The following is a 25120-nucleotide window of genomic DNA, read 5'->3' as shown; positions in this document are numbered from 1 at the left end:
TGAAATACTCATTAAGGTAGGAATAAAGCTATGAGTTCATGTCATCCCTGCCATTAACAAGCACACAAATTCGCAGGTTTGGAATATGGTTATATGAGCCAGCGCACACACATACATCCAATAGAGATGTGCCCTTAAATTCTTAATGTGTACATCAGGTCTTAATTTCTAATGTTTTAATTCAGATCCTTACTTCACATTCCTGGCCACCTTTCCTTTTCAACCTCTATTCCAGCTAGCAGGGTGGAAACCTGAGAGCAGGGGGCAGGGGTGGAGGACAGAATACTGATGAGAAAGAATTGTGGGAATGCAGTCCATGGATACCAGTCACTGAGCAAGGGTACGTGTCCAGGCTGAACAAGGAGACCAAGATGAGAAATCCAAGCATGTATGGATCAGCCTAAGCCCGGGTCTGATGGCAGAATTAAAAAGAGAAAGGAGACACCCAAGAGCTGAGAAAATGTGTAAGGAGTGCAGCCAGGGGCATGTCTTGAGGTGCTTGGATAGGATGGAGGCAGGCGTCTTTCCCTGAAATCTGAGTGGAGGAAGCAAACAGAGGAGTCATTGTTTAGAGCCTCATCAGTATGGGGCTTTAGAAGCATCATCTGTAAGCACACAGTTCAGAATGACAAGGGGTCTTGGAGAAGACAGCTAGACAGGTCCAAGCCCCTGCTGCATCACTTACTCATTACAATAGCTTTGAGAAATCTCTAAGCCTCAGGTTCCACACCTGAAAAGCCTAAGAGCTTTTTTTTTTTTTTTTTTTTATGATTGAGCGCAGTCACGTTTATAGAGCTCAACTGTGGACCATAGTGGGTGTATAACAAATCCTAGCTTCCTCAGCTATTTGAAAGCTTTTTGGTAGCATCCTGCTCCTCATGGGACTCATTAATGGTCTGCTTGGGAGACGTCTCTGCTATTCTCCTGGTGTTCAGGCCAGCTCCTCTTGAGCCACCCTATCTCATTCACCTTTAGAAGCTGGCATGGATTAAGATATGCATAAACCCCTGAAAAATAACCTTTTCAATACCTTACCTTGCATAATGTTCAATTGAAAGAACTTGAGACACACAATAGAATTAAAGAACTAAAATTTAATTAAATGGAATTAAAATAGTCTTTGAATGTCAAAGGGCAATGTTTTTGAGAGGAGTGATGAAATGGAAAGAGCCAAGACATCAGCAGAAGGAAAGACATTAAATTGGGCAATATAAAAGGTCGAATGAGTTTGTGTTGCTTTCTAGGCAAAATAATGATTTTTAAAAGGTATTTCTCTCTCTCTCTCTCTCTCTCTCTCTCTCTCTCTCAGTTCTATCATCTGTCTACCTATTGAAAGAGAAACAAGGAATGCAGGATCTGAAATGTGTACTGTGAGATCTCTCTCACACATCAGTCACCGTCTTGGTGCTACATTATTTAGTCTTCTAATAAACTTCCCTAAGGGATCTCCGTTAGTGCCACAGCACCTGCAGGAACATATACATCTTCTTTTGAAAGACAGCAAGGGATTAGTTATATCATGAAATAATTTCCAGACATTTACAAATAAATATTTCAATAAGACAGTACTAATTTAGCACCATTTTTAAAGAGTACATTTGGCATATATGTTGAACATTTTTATTCTTCTTGTCAGGCATGTGTCCTTGTGGCCCTTCAATAATTCAGGCCAAATTATGAGGTCTAGTCGCAACTCATAAGGAGTATGAATACAAGAAGACATGTGCATGGTGGTAGAAAAGAAGAATCCACAAAAGAAAGGAGGAGGTTTTGACACACAGAGACTTCCTCACCAAGAAAAGGAAAGGAAGAATCTTTGCATAAAGTAAAAGGAGAAAGTGGAAGAAAGATATGAGGCCAATATCTTTCTTTATCTCTTGTCTCCTCGGGTTGAAGGAAAAAGTGGGAGAACCTGACAGTCTGAACATTTAACCAAAGAGTTACTTTACTTAAAAGAGCATTTTCAACTACAAGGCTAACAAATCTTTGTCCAACTTACTATTTTTTCCTGTTGTATGGCAGAAAGAATTTTAGAACAACTAAATTAAGAAGCCACAAATTATTTCACAATTTATTTGTAATGTGAAAATCTTTATCCAATATTGTTTTTTACAACACTCTCAGAGTTATCAAGTGGTTTGACTACAACTGCCTTGAAAATTCCCTTCCCTGGACAGACCCACTTGTCATCCTTGTGTACTTCTGAGCCCTACAACTGGTATAAATTGCACAGACACATATTTTCCTGGTACCTATCTAAATTTTTGGTTTCCAGTCCCAGCCAAATACAGTATCGTTTATGTTTCAATTTTGCAGCTCCATCTTCGTTTTGCACCAGCAGTTTCTTCAAACCGGTATACCACTTTTCAGATCTCCTACTATATCTCCTTTCCTCAGCAGATGAAAATGTAAACTTACTGTTCTTAATTCCAAAGCCCCTCTACCACCTAACAATTCATCTACATTCACATTTGCTTTATCTTACTCCACCTGCCCAACGGTAGAAATGCCCCTCATGTTTATGGCTCTTCCTCTACCCCGACTCTGATCTCAGTCCTCCCAGAGCCTCAGCCATAGCGCCACCCCTTCCTCCTTCACTGGCTTCTTCCCTCTGCTTCTACATATGCTCAAGTCGGTTCCGCATTAAAATGCTGACTTCCCTGAGCCTGCAATCAACTTTAACTAAGTACTGCTATGTCTCCCCTTCTCATCACAGCCGAAGTATTCATAAGGGAATTTTACGTTAGATGACATTATGTTCCTAGTCTTTCATAATTATTTCATGCCAAAAGCATGAAGAGATGATCAGCAAAGATGAAAACGCCAACAGGTAAATAAATGATAGTGTTCCGCTTCAGCATTATTCAAAAAATAGTGAACTTGCAATGATGATAAAATACAATTTCCCCCCAATCACACTGATGGAGATTAAGAATAATGGTACTAGTTAGGGCTTATGAGGTACAGGAAAGCAGGTAATGTCTGTTATATACTTCTGATGGCAGCATGAACTGCAATAGTACAAACATTTTGGAGAGTAAGTTCGTTATTTATAGCAAAAACCTTAACATGTGCATTCTTTTTATCCCTAAAAATGGATCATAGTAATAGTAGTGGTAGTAGTAGTAGTAGTAGTAGTAGTAATTTAGTAGTAGTAATAGTAGTAATAGTAATAGTTTCAGAAAACCCATGAGCTTATTTCTATTTCAGTCCCACATTTGGTCATTAAATAAAAAGTGATAAAAATAACACACAATCTAATTAAAAACATGCATCCTCAATATGACATGAAAAAAGAAACAAGCTTTGTTAGAGATAAATTTAATCCAACTGTGATATTTATAAAGAAAAGAGGGAAATTAAACAGTCATAACACTTGAATATCTATAAACTTTAAGGAATTTGCATTCACATATTTAAATAACATGAGAATTTTAAAAATCTACTAATTTACATATTTGGCTTTACAGATAAAATTGGAAGAACATGACTTGGTACACAGATTTCCAATTTCTGATTCTGGGTCCACCATTTACAGACTATGATTTCAGCCAAGATACTACATCTCTCACACCTTATGTTCTCTCTTTTATAAAATGATGCTGTTGAACTAGTGTTATCTCTAAAATGTCCTCTACCTCTAAAATGCTTTGATTCCATGATAAAACAAGTTTGGTTAATGGTTACAAAATAACGTATGTAATGTATAAGAAAAATAACTTACTTGTTAGTATGATATTGACTAAGACATCTTCCTGGGTAGGGTTTTGGAAAGATACAATGATAGATGTACGGAGATGGAGGTATGTGGTTACTCTTTCTATATTGAGAGGTTGGGGGAATAATCCCACTCCAGACAGGCAGAATTTCCATTCTTTAAACTGTTTAAAGATAAACATTCATAACATATATGCTCTAATTGCATACATTTTATTTGCAACAGTTAATAAATGTAACACACATAAAAATTTTGTCAAATTAGAAAACTCCTATTAATATTTAACATGCATTCTTTTATCTTTCCTTTATTTTCCAAATTCCCTTTGATCTTATTGAAAAATCAATGTGTCTTTACATTGAAAAAAAAAAGAGGGCAAAAGACCAGTAATCAAATATTAAACATCTGCAATGCACACCAGGTTATTGGAAACACAACAGAGAATCTTAATGCATTTTCTGCTCAAAGTGTTTTAAAAATCAGTTTGTCTAACAAATTGGGTACTAAATACTGCATGAAGTTTCCAAAATTTGAGGGTGAATTTCAAGTGAAATTCAGAGAGTTATCACATGAAGACAAAAAAGGTGAGGTACAGATGGAAGTCCCATTAAAATGCTGTATGCCACATTATTTATCCCCCTCATCTGAGACAGACTATGTAATATGGAAGAATGGCTCAAAAATTATATGAAGGAGACTGACGGTGGTCATTTTTCTTATCTGAGTTTCATAAGCCTGCACAGCTGTCTGAAGTGGTTCCCTTTGAATTCATGTAGAAGAAAAGTCCTCTGAGATTATATTCTGTGACTCACTCTGCCCTGAACACTTTGCAAATGCTACAAATTAAACAAGTCATTTTTAAAAATAAAAACCAATGAACAAGGACCCAGTTGATAATGTTTCAAACTACAGATGTTTCCTGCCCTAAATTCTGATACAAAGAGAGAAACTTGTTTTAAGATAGTTTCAAAGTAGGATAGGTGGTGACAGGAAATCCATAAAATGCTCTCTCTGAGTAGGGAGGATTTAAAGCAAGTTTTACCTGCATTTTATCTTAAAATGGCTATATTACTTCTAGAGATTCTACTAGCATAAATTCACTTTATTTCAGTGATGTCTTAACTTGATTACATAGGCCTGGAGTCAAACATAAGGGTTCAATTAAATTGACAGCTGCTTTATGTAAATTACTTACTTTTGGCCATTTAATAAAATAAATCCTAAATCACAGGAATGAGGGAATGAATCAAACCAGAAAAACAAGATGGTCATGTTTTTGTATTGCAACAAGTTGTCTGGAACCCTGGAGCTTCTAAGTTAAACCACATCCCACCATTATTGAACACTGGTATCCAACAATTGCCCTAGGATTGCTTACATTGTCCTCTTGGGTTCAGAGAGGGAAATTTTAAAGTATCCCAATGAACATGTACATTTAAAAAAAGTAACTTTTGGCCTGTCCTTATCTCAAACTTCTTTGAAAGGATACAAAACAAAACCTTTCAAGATCCATTCCCATGTTTCTGAAAGATATACAAGTGGAGGTAAAAGAGACTAAATGAGCAAAGATGAAGAGCATTAGAGCTTGCTGAGAATCAACAGTTTTCCACAGACACAGGCGGCAAGGATCAGAGACTCATGCTGGGTAATAGAACCACTCTCACTTTGTCTTCTTCCTTCTTTTTGGCTATTCTGACCTTTAGATGCACTGGTTCACACAATAAAATATGAATGAAATAAATAATGGAAACTATTTGAAAAGGAAAAGGAAAGAGAAAAACCAAGGAAGAAAAAGCTCAGCACATAATGTTTGGTACCAAAGAGAAGGCCTGACCCCCACACTGGCTGCTTGCAACTGTTCCCCTTATACTGTTACCCAGCAACCCAACCTCATTTAGAGACTCTGGCAGCGTAATGTGAATTCGTGGTATCTGCACTTGGGATGTCCTAATCAAATTAATCTCGGGATTCAGAATCTGTACAATTTTAGCCTATAGTTAGATTTTCGCAATGCAGGACTCTTCACGTGGATCCAAACTAGAAAAAAATGAAACAAATAATAATTTATAGCCATTTCCTTAAGTTCAGCAAAGAGTAACCATCAGAAACTGCTAAAACTTATTCTATAAGAACTGCCACTACCAGATGTTAGATTGATCAGCTACTCAGTTGCGTGTGTCAGTTCAAATATATTTGTCATTGAAATCAACAAAGAGAAATCTATGAGTTTTCTCTTAATGGTTTAGAGTTATTACAAACACTTAGACTTAGAAAAGTAAACCCTGTAACTTTATTTATGAAAATACTTCTTTACACGCCTACACATACACAGTGTATATTGTATTTCCAAAAGTTCATTCAATTAATACTTTATGATGAACTGGTTTTGCTTGCAAAGATGTCGACTGGATGAATTAAATAAAAATGGAAGATCTGAACGATTCAGGGATGAAAAAGAAAGAAAAAAGAAAGGCAGAAAAAGAAAAACGAAAGGCAAGAAAAACCACAGCGGTGAGGGCAATACCCTGAAAAGGTTGAAGGGCTCTGGATCTGCAGCTGAAAGGATGAATTATTGATTTGAGTCGAACCACAGATGAATCCTTGGAGATTTGCTACGACATGGAAGGAGATGCTCAGAATGCCTGATATCAAGCACCAGTGTTAAAATGATTTCCAAAAGGTTTGTGTAGATGACTTACTTGTTCACGGTCATTTGTGTTTCATAAAAAGTTTTTCTTTCAACATCTGTGCCAGGATTTTCTAAAGCCATTAGGATGTATAACTGATAATTATCCTGCTGCTGTGCCAGACTATCCTTGAGTTTGATATAATTTTCTTCAGAAAGGCAAGCAACTAAATTGTTTCCAATGATTATGAAGGGGCCAACTCTGCTATGAAGCAATGATTTAAAAGATCTGACTTGTTCAAATTATTTTTATAAAAGATTATAAAATTCCATCTGTATGAACATTACTGTTTGTTTTCTTTAATATTTTTGAGAGTCAAGCATATTTCCATAGTACTGCTTGAGGCCACGTGTAAGTCAGTAATCATGTAGGAAACTTAATAGCCTCAAATTTTTTTTTCTAAAAGTAAACAGCACATTTTTGGAAAAAGGACACTTCAGTCACCCACTGAAGTGACATGGACCCCTACATTATATTTGATTCCACTTCCTCTAAGATGGCAGGACTTTGAAATTTCTTTGGGGTTCCCTAGGATTTACAGTACCTACCTCCTTTTACTTTCACCATTCTGGAGAAGTAAAATAAAATAATAATAAATATACAAACTTATGTAAAATATTAATTGGCAGTAAAAGCATTATAATTGCTTGGCAATTTGTGGGTAGCAATAAAAACAGTCATGAAGATGAACTGAAGCCTGGGTTTAGGTCTGGGTTCATCCTCTTACTACTTGCCTGATCTTAATTTTTCTGTGTCTGTTTCCTGATCTATAATATGAGGTTGATTATACTTCCACTATAGAACTCTGGATTGAGATAATTCTTAGAATGGCATGTAGCAAGTGTAGAGATGCTTAAAAAATGATTAACTGTTATGGTTTAAAAAAATTATTATTACTTAGGAACACCATACAGATGAAACAGAATGAAAAAATAACACAGTATCTGCAGGATCACATTTTCCAGAATTGTATACTTAAGTTCACGGAAATTTCAGTAGTAAAACCCAAGTCAGAAAATTAACATACATGCCAGCAATTTGGCATTTACATTAACATAACTATGCTTTAAACCTGAGTGCATATTCTCTTTAATTCAAGCAATCTATGGGTTTAAAAATGCCTTGTTTAGATGTCTGCACAATGTATATTTCAAAAATTTCATTTAATTAATAATTTACAATGAACTTGTTTTACATGCAAAAGATGTGAACTAGATGAATTAGGCTTACTTATTTATTGTAAATTTTATATTTTTGTTGTAAATCTTATTATAAAGGCTTATTTACTTGTTTCTTTGAAATTTAATTAATATGATTTGGGCCAACAACACACTATCATACCTGAGCACAGTGGAAGATGATAGAAGCTTGATGACCAGTTCTTCCAAGAGCAGAAGGAAAAAAGTGGACAAAAACCTCTTTGGTGGAGGAAGGAGGTAAGATCAGCTGTGTAAATTCAGAAGGGAGAAAAAGAGTAACAAAAATCAATACTTTCCTTTGAGTAAGCATCTTTGTGTGCTAAGTATGTGCCAGGTTGATATTCTTAGGATTAATGTGTGGCCTTGTACACATTATCCATTCTCTGTGCCTGCTTGGTGAATATTGGTAAAAACAGCCCATGGTAAACAGTGTTTAGCAGTGCTAATGCCATGTTCTTCCCTAGACAATAACCACATGGAGTTACTCTATAAAAGGAAATCAGGATTAATTTTTAAAGCTGAGTTAGAACCTCCAATAATAGAAATATGCATTTTATTTAAGAACCCATATTATATTGTCCATCCCAAGATACATATCAAACCACTGGGAATCTAACTTGTAGCCCTGGTGATATAAAAAGAAATGAACTGATTCTGAGCATAAGTGCACGATATGCTTCTTTAGTGGATGATGAGGGTTTCCTTTTTGTCCTATCACATACACTCAAGGTGTGACCGGCTGGCATAAGAGGAGTATGAACAGTATTGACTTGAGTTACCTCTTTAGAGACTGGGAAAGAAGCCAGCAACTCCATAACAATATATTGAGGGCCTGAGCATCTTATGTAACCAAAATGATGCATTGTGAATAATATGATATTTAATATAAACACTTGTAGAATAATAGAACAAGTGGCAGATGTCTTAAAAGTCAATTATGTTTTCACTAATGTATTTTGCCAGATAACTATTGCAAATACGTTTTATCTCAGGCTGGTCTCCCTCTGATACCTTGAATGTTTCAAGATTATCAGTTATGCATGCTTAAGGAGTGTAAACTAATTTAATGTCCTTAGCAAAAAAATGAAAAAGAAAAGTTGCAATTCATACACTCAATTTAGTATATGAAAAATATTTTTTCTGTATATACATGTGTATATATATATATATACACACACAGACATATATATATGAAGGAAATTATCTGTTTCATTGGGCAAACTATATAATACTACATTAACTGGAATTTTATTTCTTGTTCTTCCACTTACTAACAATGTGGTTTAAGTATTTTAGCCTCTCTGGCCTCAAATTCCTTTTCTATAAATATATGTCAGAGGCATGTGGTAAAGGCTGAGGTATGTATACAACAAATCAGTAACTCAATAAAATTCCTTTATTTCCACCTAAAATTCACTGAAATTTACTGTAAAAGGTATCTCCCATGGTTTCAAGGAAAGATAAACAGCATTGGTTGGAATTTCACTGCAGCAAACCTCCTGGTTTAGTGTAATGATATATATCTATTTAATATATTAAATGTAGGACCAACTGAATCTTAAAAACATTTAATTACAAGCATCATCATGATAGTCAATTTCAATGTGTGAGCTTAAACTGGATCCTAGTTCAAGAGGGAAACTTAACCCTGGGACAGATGAGTAAACTTCAATTTGGACAGGATACGAGATAATGTGGGAGATTAATATTCTCTTAAAAATATAATCTGAAGGATTTAGTGTTGAAATATCATGATGCTTACAACTTACATTCAAATGGAACAATAACAAATGTAAGAAAAAAAAGAGAGAAGACAAATGTTGCAAATCATTACTATAATAAGCAAGGTAGAAGGTATAAGTTTGTATATTGTATTTTTCTTTTAACTTTAAAATTTTAACAATGTATAGTTGGAAGGAAGGAAGTTTTTTATATCATTATTTGCCTTGATAATCAATCTATACTTACTTACTGAAGCATTTATGAGTAATTATCTATATTTTAACATCCGTACTTACATAAACATGAATACAATGCAACAAAGCCAAGCATAAAGTTATGTACACATATACATGTGTACACACATATATTCTTTCCATTTATAATTAATGGGTGCTATTTGTTCTGTGATATATAATAGTATTTTTCTCATCTATAAGTTTATTTTTGAGTTGTTCCCTAATATTAAAGTTAACTGCACATTCAGTGTTCAATACTAGTTGATAAATGCATAAAAGATAACCATGGTTGAGATGCTAAAAGCAGAGTCCATATTCTTCATTATGTAATGTAAGGGGGCATCTGCAATATACTGCGTTTCTTTTCCCTTGGACCACAGTATACATTCTTCTGTAAAAGTAGTGATACAAAGGATATGAAAACACCATTTCTAATGAAGAATTTCAGTTACTTATAAACTATATCCTGAACACCACATTCCATTTACTTTACAGAAAATACAGTGTTAAGTAATACAAGCATGTGTATACATTTAAAAATTATTCTAAAATTAAACTATATATGTACCAATTTTAGTAATATAATACCTAATGATATCTAATCTGACAACATGGTAGTTAAGCTCTAATCTCATATCATGTATAATTAGTTGGCAACGAGTGATTGAGAAGAGACACACATTAAGATATAAATAAACCACATTGTAGATTTCTTAAACAATCATTAAATGGAAAATACTAATAGATACTACAAATAATATCTACTTAGTAGGGCCTCATGATTTACTGTGAAGTCCTCTATAGAAAATAATCTATTGCAATGATCACTTTGAAGTTTACTTGAAAGCATGGTTTTGGCACTCACTGTACATATTTGGTTATCACATGCTTTGGAAACATACGTACTGATGCTAAGCCTTCAGATCTTGTTTTGTTACTTGTGGGAGGAGAAAGTGACTGAGGCCCACTGACTAGCTCTAGTCTCTGCCAGGAGCCAAGGAATGAGAAAATGGGGCAGAGAAGGGAAGAGAGAAGGGCAGAGCTATCTGCACTGTCGGGAAACCAGGGAGGGATGGTAGGGACCCTGGGACCCTGGACACATAGAATGACTGTTGAGTCAAAATCATATTATTATGAAAGGATTGCAAAAACTGATTATTAAAATGGTCATAAATAAAGCACAATGAGCTTATTTAGAATTCAGTGATAATGAGCATGACTCTAGGATATATAATTTCAAAAATTTATATGAATACACTTTTTATAAAATAAAATGGGGGAGATACATACCCATGTATTTAAATTCTATTTATTAATTTTAGGTATTTGAAACCTTATTAATAATTAAAATGACCATACTCTGTAGTGTCCCCAAATCAGAATTGGAAAATGCTCTAGTCGTGGTGGGTTACTTGGCTTTCTAAAATATACTTACTGGTGATCTGTTAACATCCAGGATGAAATTTCCAGGATTAGTGTTTGTGGCTTGCAATTCTAAGGTTTCATGTGTAGGATTAACTAAAGGAATTGTCTGAGTGACATGCCTGGAAGGAAAAACAAAGCTAGTAAACTTGTTAATAAACATACTCAATGATAATTTTATAACCTCAATGACTACTATGGGTTGAACCTCATCCCCCCAAAAAATATACTGGAGTTCTAACTCCCAATACCTCAGAATGTGACCTTACTTGGAATAGGGTCTTTTTAGATGTAATCAGTTAAGATGTGGTCATACTGGAGTAGGGTGGGCCTTAATCCAGTATGACCGCTATCTTTATAAGAATTCACTGTGTTCACTGTGAACAAATAGGAGAAGATGGCCATATGACCATGGAGGTAGAGACTGAAGTGCTACACCTGTAAGTCAAGGAACACCAAGTTTTGCTGGCAAGCACCAGAAGAGAAGAGGGAAGGAAGGATTCTCCCTTACTGATTGCAGAGAGAGCATGATCTTAATGAAACCTTGATTTCAAACTTCTGGCTTCCAGAACTGTGGGACAATTAATTTATTCTGTCTTAAGCCACCCAGTATGTAGTACTTGTTATGACAGGCCTAGGAAACTAATACAAAGACTTGTGTGTTTCAAAATAAGAATAATCATGTATGAACTAATGACATTTTGCTAAATTAAATAATCCTTGATTTTCTATTTTCAAGACTAAACATTATTCCACATTGGGCATTGGAATATACTCCTGTTATAGAAGCAATGTTTACCCCAGTATTTTATAACTGTTAAATTTAGTGAAAAAAAGTTGACATAGTATAGAAATAATAATGAATTCACAGTTCTGTGCATTATATTGAGAAGGACCAAATTGATGTTTAATAGGGACCTTGAATTACAGGTCCAAAGGTGAGCACCTAATATCTTCCCTCAAAACCAGTTCTTGCAGTCTTCTCTCAGTCAATGCCCACCTTTAGTTGCCATTGCACAGGCCAAAAACTAGAGTGTTGTCCGTGTCCTCTGTTTTCCTTATACCTCTAATACTAGTCAGTAAAGCTCTATTTTAAAAAATTAACCATAAATCAAGCACTTTTCACCACACTCACTGACAACACTCTGGTCCAAGCTGCTATCATCTTGGCCTTGAATGTAATGGCCTTAGTGTAATGACTTCTTAACTCTTATACCACATATGGATATCAATTCTAGGTAGATTTTAGATCTAAATATGAGACATTGGACTACACATTTTTCTAGAAATTACATAGATATTCTTAAGGACCTCAGAGTATGGGATAACTACACAATACAGAAAGGTTGGTAAACTAAACTACATAAAAAGTTAAGAATTTAATTTCATTAAAAGACTCCATTAAGAGATTGAAAAGGAAATTCACAATAGAAGAAAAGGTATTTGCAAAATATATAACCCACAAAGGTTTATATCTAACTATATAAAGATCTGTAAGTTATTAAGGAAAATACAGACTAGTAGAAAAAGTCAAGGGACATGAACAGGTACTTTCAAAAACACTCTATCCAAATGGTCTATAAACATATGATGAAGTCCTCAACATCAGTAGTCATAAGGAAACTGTAAATTAAAAGTGTGTTGAGGTACCACTTTAAGCTAGCCAGAATGGTTAAAATTAGTCTTAAAATACCCATTCCTTGAGGATGTGAAGCAACTACAATTTATATTTGGCTGGTGGGAGTGTACGTAAGTACAACCAATTTCGGACTCTTCATCATTATCCACTACACTGAAACGATAGTACATTCCTATGTTTATCCTCAGTAGAAATGAGCATAAATGTGCAACAAAAGCATATATAATATTTTAAACAATATTTTTCATAATATACCAAACCTGGAACAAAAAAGTAGAAGTCCATCAACAATAAAAAGGAGTATTTCTTGCAGCAATGAAAATAAATGAAGATGGTCCATGGGACAACATGAATGGGTCAATAGGCCTGACTATCATTTTAGAGCCTCACATCTGACCAAAACAAGCATTAAAGACAGTTTCTAATATCAAAGAAAGACAGCAGAACATACACGTAATGATAAAGATCAGAGCCTCTTATAATGACCATGCAGATCTTAAGGGATATGAGGAAAATTATTATAAATGTGAAATAACAGAATGTTGTATTTTAACAAAGAAACAAACAAAAAAACCAAAAGAAACATCCAAATTAACAACAAAAAAATGGCCTCAGATGTTGATAGGTGACATGAAAGTTCAACAGAAAGGTTGGAAAATAAAGTTCAGTAAGTATGTCTGAATGTAATAACACAAATGTTGGGGGGAGAAAAGGCCAAAGAAGTAAGAAAACTAAAATATCTGCTCCCAACTTCTAAATCCAAAACACAGATGTCATGGGAAGAAAGGAGAGAGAAAATAGAGAGATGGCATAATTTGAGATTTCCAGAAGCTGAAAGCTATGTGTTTTCATAATGAAAGACAGCCCAACTACAGACAAATGTATGAAAATAGAGCCATACCAATATACATCATTAAAAATTTTAAAGACCCTAGGTACAATTAACGTCCATGCAAACTTCCAAAGTGGATAATGATCCAGGGATTAAGCTAGCTAAAAAATAGTTTACTATCAAACATCTTTCAGTACTATGCAACTATTAATTATACACAGAATGACTTAAATAAAAAGAAATAACATCTTAGAAAACATATTAAAAAATAATGAGAACTTAAAGAGAAAAGGCTAGCTAGCACTGTTGACTGAAATGAAAAAAAAAACCCATGAGCACAAGCTGGTTGAGCCAAATACTTTCACTTAATTGTCTTATATTTGTTAATAATTTTATATACATATATAGTTTTCATATATATATTTTTTAAACAAGAAAAATGTAGAAAACTAGAAATAGGGTTGTTAATAACTTGTAGCAGACACTACTGATACCCCTCCCAGTTCCTGGCCCCCATCCCCAACTTCACATGCTTGCTGTTCATCTTCCACCTGGGACCTTAAGATAATGATTACCCTTGGGTCCTGGAGTCTCCTCAACCCTACAGAAAGCAGAAGCGCCTGGCAGTTTACACCTCATCCCGAGGAAGCTTAGAACAACTACCATGAGAGTTCAAAAGCCCAGCATCTTTGCATCAAGACAGGACAAACACTGGCATGTAATCTATTAAGTTGCAGAACTCTCTGCAGGATTGGATAGTCCAGGATTGTATCTGCAATCATACCTTTGCTTAGCTGCTTCTCTTTTCTTATCCTGCTTCCCCTGTTCTCTTATTGATTTTTCTTACTGGGATCACTTCCTTACTAAGTCACTTGTAGTGATGTTTTAGGTCAAGATCTGCAACTAGAAGATTTCAACCCTCTTGAATGTGTGGGCTGAGAGAAATTAATGAAAAGGCACTGATTTGCCCACAAGCACATATACTCTTTAAAAGCAGGAATTCAGGCTTGGCTACCCTGATGTTCCCACACCAAACTTGGTGCCAGATATGTAAGAGGAACTCAACACCAAGAGATAAATGGTTATACATCAAGGACACGTGGTATTAACCAAATGAGCAAGTATTCTCAATTGCCCCGTGCTCACCCTCTGCTTGGCCTTGAGCAAACTTTAGTCAGCCTTCTTCTATCTTTCCTTCCAGCCCTGAACTCTGCATGTCCCCAACGCCGAGCAGCACAAAAAAAGCGGAAGGTGCCTTCCTTCTTGGCTTCTCCTGGGAATCAGCTTAGCACAGTAAGATCAGTTTCCTATCAGTCCCTACTTCCCCGCTGGTCATTTTCCCTTCCTTGTTCAGCTTCCTCTCCAAAGATTCTGCTTATCTCTGCTTGCCCCTCCTTTAGCCTATAAAAGAGAAAACTTCTTCTGTGTAATTTAGAGACCCTTGCAGATTTCTGAGATCAGAACCTTCTCCTTATTGCAACAGGTCGCTCCAACTATTTCAGTAGTCCCTTGTAACTATCTTTTTGAATAAAATCCTCTTCTTACAAAGTCCTGACTTGTTTTTCTTTCACATAAGTTTTCCACAGGGTAGTTTAAATATCAAACCTTCCCTGGAAAAGGAAAATCAGTTACTAAATATATACTTATGTCTTATCAAAAAAAGATTAAATGGGTCCTAATAATACTCTTAGATAAATTTTTCTTTTCCATGAACTAATTGTATCTATTATACAGAACTTACTTTCCAAGGTCACACTGTATTTCTGGCATTGTGGTTGGTCTTGGTAATTCAACAGTTAATCTCAGCAAATACCAGAACTCTAGGGCCACATCAGGCTGAAAAATAATGCTGGTGGAGAGAAATATACAACATCTTGTCAGTGGTTTTAGTTTGCATAATAAACTTGGCAGAAAAAATATCCCAAATAGGTGGTTTCAAATACAATATTTGACAACTGCTCTGTGACACATTCTGCTCTTGTAGATACATTTTTAAATTTTTTATTTCTGCTGAGAAAATCACTTCATTATTCAAGAAAAACTGTCATTATTAACATCTGTTTAATAAATGCCTGTTGAATCAATGAAAAACATTTACGTGTCATTCAAATATCTTGCAGGAGGTATAACAAGAAAAGTCCTGCTTTTGAACTGTGATTTAATCAAATTTAGTTTGTTGAATTGCACACATGTATATTTTCATGTCAAGGCTATCAAGTGATAAGCAGCTCTGGAGAACTTCCCTTCTAATCAGCATGTGCTCACCTTCGGGGGAAACAGAGATAGAGCCTGTGACAGTCTACACTATAACTGAGCTGGTATCCCAGTTCTGTTACCTTTCGTTTGTGCAGCCTTGAACAAGTCACCTAACTTGCTGAGCTTCAATGTCAACATGTCTAAGATGGGAGCAATCATTCCTATCCTTACAGTTCATTTGAGAATTTTATGTCTGTATGTATGTAAAATACATGCTCAGTGATAACAGTGTAAGCAGCCATAAATATTAGCCAAAATTATGACTTTTAATGTATGCTGATCAAGAAAATTTAAGATTCAATCTGTGTTCACAAAGCTTCTACAGTCACCTTAGGAAGAGGAGAGTAGCCTCCATTTCTAATGGGAATCTATCAAAATAGTGTCTCTTATAATATGTTATATTCCTACTTTCAAGTTCCACATTATAAAAATTATTCTCCTTTAAAATTTCACAAATATATTCATTGACTCATCATTCATTAAAATAAGTGTTACTCTAACTCTGAAAGAGCACATAAACTAGCAAAAGGCATTTTCATGGAATAATGGAATGTATTGTACATACAATACTAACTTTAGTCTTTAAAACCATAATAAATAAAATGGGATATTTTGAAACTTTTAAAAATAAAGGTGATCATTTTACTATAAATGAACTGATTTAATTAGGAGCATAGAGGCTTTGTGATTGTGTGTGCATTTATTGAACATATAATGTAAAGAAAGTTTCTTATAATTACCACACCACAAGAACACTTGTCATTGTGCTAATATATGTGTGTGTATGGGTATATGTTTGTGGTATGTAAGAGTGTCTAGCTATTCAGGATGGTGTAATATGCTTAATTTCATTTACTTTATGTCCTCCAAGGATTTGTAAGTAATTGAGAATATAAAATACAAATTTATTTTTATCAAGAAAACTGAAAGTTTAACCTCTAGTCCTTGTGGAATCATTTTTATTTGGTTCAGGTTTTGCACCCAAAAAAATTTGGTTGGGGAAAAGTGAAATGAAATGGGACATATAAGGAGTAATTTAGGAATTATTTAATCTGATATTCCCATAAATATTATTTTACACAGCTGAAAACAATGGCAACTCTAAATTAGTACATTTTATCAGTAAATGGTATTAAACAGAGCTAACCCTATGAGCAAGTGTAATGTGAATGATGATAGTATGCAAAGGAATAATAATTTTAAAAGCTTACATTCAAAGGATCAACAATAAAATGGAACACTCCACTCAAACCACACCTTTCATCTCTGCAGCCCACAGTCACTGGAGAATACCACACAACATAATTGGTGCATTCTAGTGGATGCAGTTTAAGTTCCTTGAGTCCACTAAAGGCGACACTCGGTAACTGCACATCTAGGTGAATAATTTCCTTTTTTGGATTAGAGAGAGGAACTGCAATGCAAACGCTTTCCTAGAATTACAAAACAAATGTATAATCAGCTCCTAGTGTCAGCATAGAGTCATTGTTTTATGGAAGAATATACAAAGAAAACTTTTATCCAACATAAAGCCATTTCTTTTATTTTTCTCCTTGATCCACTATTGAATGTATCTACTCACTTTTCATCTCATATGTTTTCCTTGATTAGTTTTGGCAAATATTTTTTTTTTTACAACAAACAACAAATAGTCCAATAGAATCACGTAGCTAAATGCTAAGGAAACTTCAGAGTTACATCTAAAATACATTTTTCTTCAGTACCATTATTACTATGAAGTTGTCTGTCAGTGTTTACACTAGCTGTGATGAGAACAAGAATCACCTATAGAGGCTGCTAAAACATAGAGTACTGGCTGCCCCAAAGATTCTAATCCAGTAGGTCTGGGATAGCACCTGAAAATACATATTTCTAAAAAGTTATGACTGCTACTGCTGATTCAGAGGACACCCTTGAAATAGCTCTGTACATTAGCATCAAGGACAAGGGAAAATCTGAACAAGTCAAGTTATGATGATGTTATATGACTACTCTTCTGTTTAGATTCCTTCCTTTCTGCTGGTTTCTCCTATCCTGCCCCTGCCAGCTACCTCCACTCAGCCATGGAAGGCATCCTTGAAGTTCCAGGATACTTCCTGTCCCACATTCTGACCCTTTCTGACTAATGACATACTACAAACCATGACAGCCATGATCTCCACTATAGGAAAAGCTAATTGAAATAATTGTGTTAAAGGTGATTAATACACAGGACGTATCTCAATCTTAACAAAGACCAGTTATCTATAATGCCTTACCCTAATGAAATAGAGAACGTTGGACATTTCAGTCTTCATTAAAAGCTTGGTAACAGATATATATTAGGTCATGGAGCTATTTTCAAATTCATCAAATCATGTCACAGGAGTGACAAAAAAAAACTTGATACTAAGCTGGTGGGGAGAGGTGGTGATGGGGAGAGAGTTATTCACAAATGTATCTTCAAGACAGTCATTATAGCTTTATCCAAGGAATGAACATTGGCCAATTACCTCTATAAATATGTGAGTGGATAAATGTTACATTTTAGTGGAATGGAAATAGCATTTAGTGTCGTGAACAACATCTGGTGAAAAAAGATGGGAAGTGAGTAAATACAGAAGTTTACAATTAGATTGGATAGATATTATTTATAAAAAATCAGATTTAATTATAAATGTAGTGGAAAATGGCCATCTACTATTGTTTCAGGAAATGTTAGAATCATGAATTCCTAAAACAAGTGAGTGTTAACTATCCAGTGCTCTTAATTATAAAGAAGGAACAATAAAAATATAAAAGGCAAAAAAACCAACAATGGCATTATGTCATGGAATTTAGTATTTCCTAGGCAACTTGACATATTTTATGAGATGCTTATAGAACTTAGCCTCCTAGGATGTTTCTAAGAGTCAAACAAATCCACAAACATACCAAAGGAATATGCCAGGATAACAAATACCAACAACCACATATTGGCCTAGAAACTTTGCCCAGATCTTTAGATAGAAAATTGAAATATTTTGGACTAGACATTTGTCCTGGTCTATTACTCAGATATTTTCCAGAGAAGGTCAGTCTCAGTTTAAGGCAATGCTATAGCTTTTCCACGGAAGTATAAAAAAATCCTAGGATCTAAACCAGACATTTTCAAAAAGTTTTAACCACAACCCAGAGTCATTCCTTTTACATCACCATCAGTCGATGACACACCATTGAAAAATAAGTTTCACAAAACAGTCCCTAATGTTACCACAGGCTCTTATACTTACTATTCTCTTTCATACTATTCAAATTCTTTAAAAAAAAATGCTTGTTTTGACTCACTCACATTTTGAGATCTGTACATGGAAAAATTCTGGTCTGAAAAGGACAAAGTATTGAGATATGGAATTGTTTTGTCTTACCCATATAAACTTTGAACACAAAATAAAAGGAAACCAGCTTAAATCCGCCTCCTCTGTGAACTACAGGCCATGCAACAGAGGCAGGCCCTCGTGCTACAAACTTGTTGTGACATTCTACGGTTGGCCGAATCTTAGGAGAAGAAATGGGGATGGCAACTATGAGGCCCTTGTGTCACAGCTCCTCCTTGACACAGCCATGACAAATATCACTGCTGATCATTCCACTCTTTCCCAGTAGGTCGGCAAGTCTCCTCAAAATCCTTTAAGAGCAGCCTTCCAGGCAATCATCAGTTGCTTGGACCTATGGATGCCAAGCCCTGCAATCTCTGGAGAATCGTTGCAGCCTAATTCTCGAAGTCTCAAAACCAGCAATAACTCAATGGACACGAATGTTTCTTTATAGAAAAAAGCTTTAAGTTTCCAATTAACTGTGCTGTATTTATAGCATAGTGAAACATATGTAATTTAACCATAATATTATAAAAATAATTTCTAGTTTTCACTATGGTTTAAATATTATTTTCTTCCAAGTTTAAATACATAAAAATCTCTAAATGACACCTTTAAAATACATTATATGAATAATATTTTAAATATACATCGACCAGCAAATTGTTGACATTAATTTGAACATTAACATTCTATCTATATTTAAGACCCCAGAAAAAATATATAATTCCTTAAGTATTTGATGCATTTAACAATTTAAACAGAAGAAATTTTTGTCATTCATCGTTTTATGAGATGATCAAAGTTTGTGAATTTATTCTTGGAACACCTCCCTTGTATTATCTACATAATCCAGAAGTGCATAACTATTTTGGGCAAATAACATACAAAATGTATAAAGAATTCATTTGGAGAAAAGGTTAATGGTCCTGTTGTCCAAGGTATCCTGCCACCTCTATTCCATTTTATGATAAATGACTCTTACTCAACAGAAGCAAAAGTCAGTTGAATGTCTGTGAATTCTTTAATATATATATAAAAGGTCTGAAATATTTGGCTGCTGTGCGTCTTGCTAATGGCATATGTCTCCACTTCAATGAGTGACTTTATAAGTTTTTTTAGAATTAAATATAAATTAATTTTCATTGGGTTTTTCTTGAAACTCCAAATATTAATGACTGTACATGGTGATTTAAAAGCTGTCTTTCATCTTCACGTGGCCTCTTTAGGTTCAGAGATAGCATTCCTTTATAACATGTCCAGTATTATTCTCTTGATTTTACTTAAGGAATATTTTATCCAACATAATTACTGTTTAAAGAAATTGCTTCCATTTCTCAGAATCCTTTGTAAAAGGACTAAATTTTTATAATATGTAGTTAATGTATATATAATAAAATGCCACATATTTATAATATATACATTATGTAACATACATTAAAAATATAAACATGTATTTAATCCTGTGAAATGTAAGTAAAGATTTTAAAGCATAAGGGCATTCCTGAGGGGCTGAAATTTAGAATATTGAAAAAAATTCAAATTCTCAGGTAAGGTTGGAATGCAATTTTAAAATATGTACAGATTGTGAGTAAAATTGCAATATTTCCAGAATCTCTTGCCCGGCTCTAGTGCATCTCCATATCAACAGGTGTTTCCAAGGGGGGGAGAGAAGTAACTATCTCCATATCAATGGGTAAATTACATGGGCCAGTGAGGGCTTATCTGGACTGGAGAGGTTGGGGGAGTATTTGGTAGCTTCTGCTGCAGCAGGAGAGACAGAGACGCGGGACGACTGCTTGTAAGCAGTAAACGGGTTTTAAACTTTATTTCTCCCGTTGACTGATTTCGGTTTCAGCTAGATTTTGCCCCGGGATTTCCCCTCCCCGGAGTTACACCGATCATTGAATTTTGCCAAGTTATAAACCTTTTCAGAGGAAATTTGAATACCTATATTCACCTTAAAACAAATACAAAATATCTTCAGCATCTAAAATTACTTCATATATTATTTTCTTAAAATAGAAGAAACATTTTGAGTTTTAAAAACATAAATTAGATCGGCTCATTCCTCTCTTTACACCCTCTAATGGCACATGGTACAAATTCTCTCATTTTTCCTTTGAGGTCCTACAAGACATGGTCCGCCAGCACCCATCATCGCAAGTCAGCCCCCTACCATTTCTGTCCAAGCCCCAGCCTCACAAGCTTCTTCTCTGAAGGAGCCCGGGCTCCCCCCTCCTGGTTCCCTTCCCACCAGCCTCACATCATGCCACGGGCTCCTGCATTTGTTAGTCCCCCTACCTGGGTGCACTGCTTCAGTCTTTGTGCCACCCTCAGTGGAATGCTGGGCTGTGTTTGTTTCTAGCATTATTACCGTCTAACTCGATCTGTCATTTACCAGCATGGTAACAGGCATGCTGGATGGACTAAACATGGTGGATTGCAACCCAAAAATAGTTTCACTCCCTGACAACTGCTCTCCAAGCCAGGCAGGATCTCCCTTTCTCTGCCCTCTTTTATCATTTCAGGAAACCTCCCAATGCTAGAGCAGCCTCATTGTCAGATATTTAAAATACAAAATCAATCAACCTTTCATCTCACATCCAATGAATGTTTTTTTCCTGATCTTCTCTCCTGCCGCTCCCTCCCCTGGATCCAGAGTGGAGGAGGACAGCCACCAACCAGGAACAAATGCACGAGACTGATACAATTCTTAAAAACTTTTATTGTGTTAAGCCACTGAAATTCTGGCGTTTGTTACTTAAACTAGAAATACCTTGATACATTGAGTAAGTTCCAATAAATGGCATAGCAGTGCCTTTTATAACATGGAGAGAGGGCTTATCTATGGCTCTCAGGTTTGTGTCTTTACTTGAATAGCTAAGACAACAGGGAAACCTCCAGTAAAGTAGCACATTTCAATTTTATTTTTGTTTTCTGCCAAACTCTGCAAGAATGCTAGTTCCCTGAAATAGGGGCCTTGTTTGTTTAGTAAATCAGTGTTCCTAAGCATGTGGAATAGTGCCAGGCATGCCAGGGACAATAAGTATTCATTAAAGAATAAAATGTACAATGTAGTAGAGGCTTTAGTGTTTGTATATAGATCTAATGGTTAATATGTCTGATATTCTAGATAATCATAAGTTTCAACTAAATTCATCAATCATTAAGAAAATCTGACTCCAGAGGAATTTAAAAATCATGAGTTAAGTCAGGCTGCCCTCTTTCAGGAAAGTGACGGGGAAAGGAGAGCTGCCTCAGATCAGGGGGTGGGTTAGCTCTATCATTTGGTTGCTGTTCACACTTTCTCTGAACAGGAAAAATTTAATTCACTGAGTAACTGTGCTGAAAACTTCATTGTTTCCTGCTTTCGCTGGATTAGAGTAAATAAAGATTATGCTTTTTGCCCACAAAAACCTAATTGAGTTAATGACAATTCAATATGCACTAGCAGCAAGTATTCTTCACTACATCCTCTCCCAGAAGATAATCATGAGCTCTTTATAAAGGGATTATTTCTGAGGTCCAAAACACACAATACATTAATTGAAGTAAGGCATATTATTGAGGAAATCTCCAATTTTAACCTTATTCCATTTGAAACCATTATCAAGTCCATAAAGGGTATTTTTGAATGTACACTGTAATTCAGAGGAAGTCATAACTAAAATTTGTTTGAGGACTTTTCCCAAATTGAAAAGTCAGTGCCTGTAGTTCAGAACTCAGAGGAACCAGGTAGACAGCTGTAAACTAGAAACATGTTCTCATTCATCTACTACTGCCACCTGCCTGTCGCTGTACCTACAGAAGTGTAGGGGAGCAAACTGTGCCACCGCAACACAGGCTTCTTTGGGATATTGACTATTTTAAGCTAATTATTTTTAGGAAACTGCAGACACGACAGAAGCTCTAAAGACTGAGTGGAAGGTACCCTTTCCTAAGAGTCATTTACAAGTATAAGGAAAATCTCCATTTGTAAGGCTATCTCCCTCTCTATCAGGAAGAGAAGGATGTCTAAATCTCTAGAGACTTATCATTGGAGGAGACAGCAACTTAAATCTAGGTAAGGACCACACCTTTGATTACTGTGCTTTTTCTGGTCACTTCTCATAACTGACTCCCCACCACCAACATCTTTTGTCTCTACCTGAAGATGGGATTTACGGTGGTGGCTTTGGCCATTTCCTGGAGATAACTGTTTTCCTGGGTCTCTCCCATATGTATTGCAGACACACATGTTATTGAACTTTAGTTTGATTTTCTCCTGTTAATCTGTCTCAGGTCAATTTCATTCTTAGACCAGATAGAAGAACCTTGAAGGGTAGAGCAAATTCTTCCTCCCTAACAAGTACTAACAATAAGGTAATTAGATCGAATTAAAACATGATTAATAGCAATTAATACTGTCTTCACATTTCATTTAAATCAAGACTCTCAACACTTAACTTTATTAAATAATCCTGGACATGGATTTAGTAATACTTTAATAATTCACATAAAATAATCGTATTCTTAGTTACTGTAACTCCAGGGGAAAAGCCTGGGGCAAAATATCTCTAAAACCCAAGTCAAAGAGAGAAAGTTAAGAAACCCTTGTATTTCTTACAAGCAGTCATCCCATCTCTCCCTTGACCAGGCTGCAGCAGAGGAGAGCTCCACCCAACCTCTCCTGTCCAGATACGCCCTGGCTCCCCCTGTAATCACCTATTGATATGTGGATTGACCACTGCTCTCCACCCCTTGGAAACACTTATTGATATGCAGATGCAGTAAAGCCAGGCAAGAGATTCTGGAAATATTACAATTTTAACCACAGTTACTATTATTTAATACTCCAGATGTATGCCAGTTGCACTAAATATGGTTCAAAATGAAAGGCCTGTGGGAAACCAGGAACAGTCAGTACTGAAACAGTAATCTACGATCTAGAGAGCATATGCCTACCTTTATCATAAGTGTGAGGGCAAGCATGTAGGCTAAGGTTAAGTTTGTTCTAGTAACTTTTTTAAATACCCTAATGATATTTGCTTTTTCAAAATATGTTTTAGTGAAATACAGTTGAAAACAATATTACATTGGTTTCAGATGTACAACATAGTGCTTTAGCAACTCTATACATTACTAAATGCTCAGCCCAGTAAGTGTAGTTACCATCAATTAACATGCACAGAATTTATAATATTATTGGCTATATTCCCTATGTTGTATTTCCTTCACCATAACTAATTTATTTTATAATTTGAAGTTTGTACTTCCTTATCCTCATCATGTATTTCACCCATTCCCCCATCTTCCACCCCTATGGCAATGAGTAACTGTTCTGAATGTTTATGAGTCTTTTTCTGTTTTGTCTGTTTTTAGACTCCACATATCAGTGAAATCATATGGTATTTGTCTTTCTCTGACTTATTTCACTTAGTATAATACCCTCTAGGTCCATCTATGTTGTTGTAAATGACAAGATTTCATTCTTTTTAATGGATTAGTAATAGTCCATCATATATATGTACCACACCTTCTTTTTTCCATTCATTTATCAATGGACAATTAGGTTGTTCACAAATCTTGGCTGTTGTAAATAATGCTGCAATAAACATAGTGGGTGCATATAGCTTCTTGAATTAGTGATTTTTGTTTTCTTTGGATAAGTTCCCAGAAATGGATTTGCTAGGTCATATGGTATTTCTATTTTAGTTTTCTGAGAAACCGCCATGCTAATATGCATAGTGGCTGCACCAATTTACATCCTCACCAAGAGTGTACGAGGTTTCCCTTTTCTCTACATCCTTGCCAGCACTTGTTATTTCTTGCTTTTTGACATTGGTCATTTTTACTGTGTAAGGTGATATCTCAAGTGTGGTTTTTATTTGCATCTCTCTAATGATTAGTGATGTTGAGCATCTTTTCATGTGTCTGTTGGCCATCTGCATGTCCACTTTGGAAAAATGTCTATTCAGGTCCTCTGCCCATTTTAAAAATCATATTATAATTTTTTGATATTGAGTATAAATTCTTTATATATTTTGGATATTAGCCCCTTATTGGACATACTATTTTGTAAATATGTTCTC

At 35.3% G+C, this 25120-nt stretch overlaps 1 protein-coding gene across 1 annotated transcript in view; it reads right to left on the bottom strand.

Moving 5' to 3' along the window:
* CFAP47 (cilia and flagella associated protein 47) overlaps positions 1 to 25120 on the bottom strand; it is a 489967-nt gene that overhangs the window by 105683 nt on the left and 359164 nt on the right. Inside the window, exons 53-57 of the mRNA XM_073227718.1 lie at positions 16969 to 17144; positions 15197 to 15304; positions 10998 to 11106; positions 7747 to 7851; positions 3725 to 3881 (exon numbers count right to left, since the gene is read on the bottom strand). Coding sequence (XP_073083819.1) covers positions 3725 to 3881; positions 7747 to 7851; positions 10998 to 11106; positions 15197 to 15304; positions 16969 to 17144 — 655 coding nt within the window. The remainder of the gene's footprint in view (positions 1 to 3724; positions 3882 to 7746; positions 7852 to 10997; positions 11107 to 15196; positions 15305 to 16968; positions 17145 to 25120) is intronic.

Source organism: Manis javanica, chromosome X, assembly GCF_040802235.1.
Source record: "Manis javanica isolate MJ-LG chromosome X, MJ_LKY, whole genome shotgun sequence".
In the NCBI taxonomy this organism is placed as follows: Eukaryota; Metazoa; Chordata; class Mammalia; order Pholidota; family Manidae; genus Manis; species Manis javanica.
The sequence above is the reverse complement of the archived record's forward strand: the minus strand, read 5'-3'. Positions and strand labels throughout refer to the sequence as shown.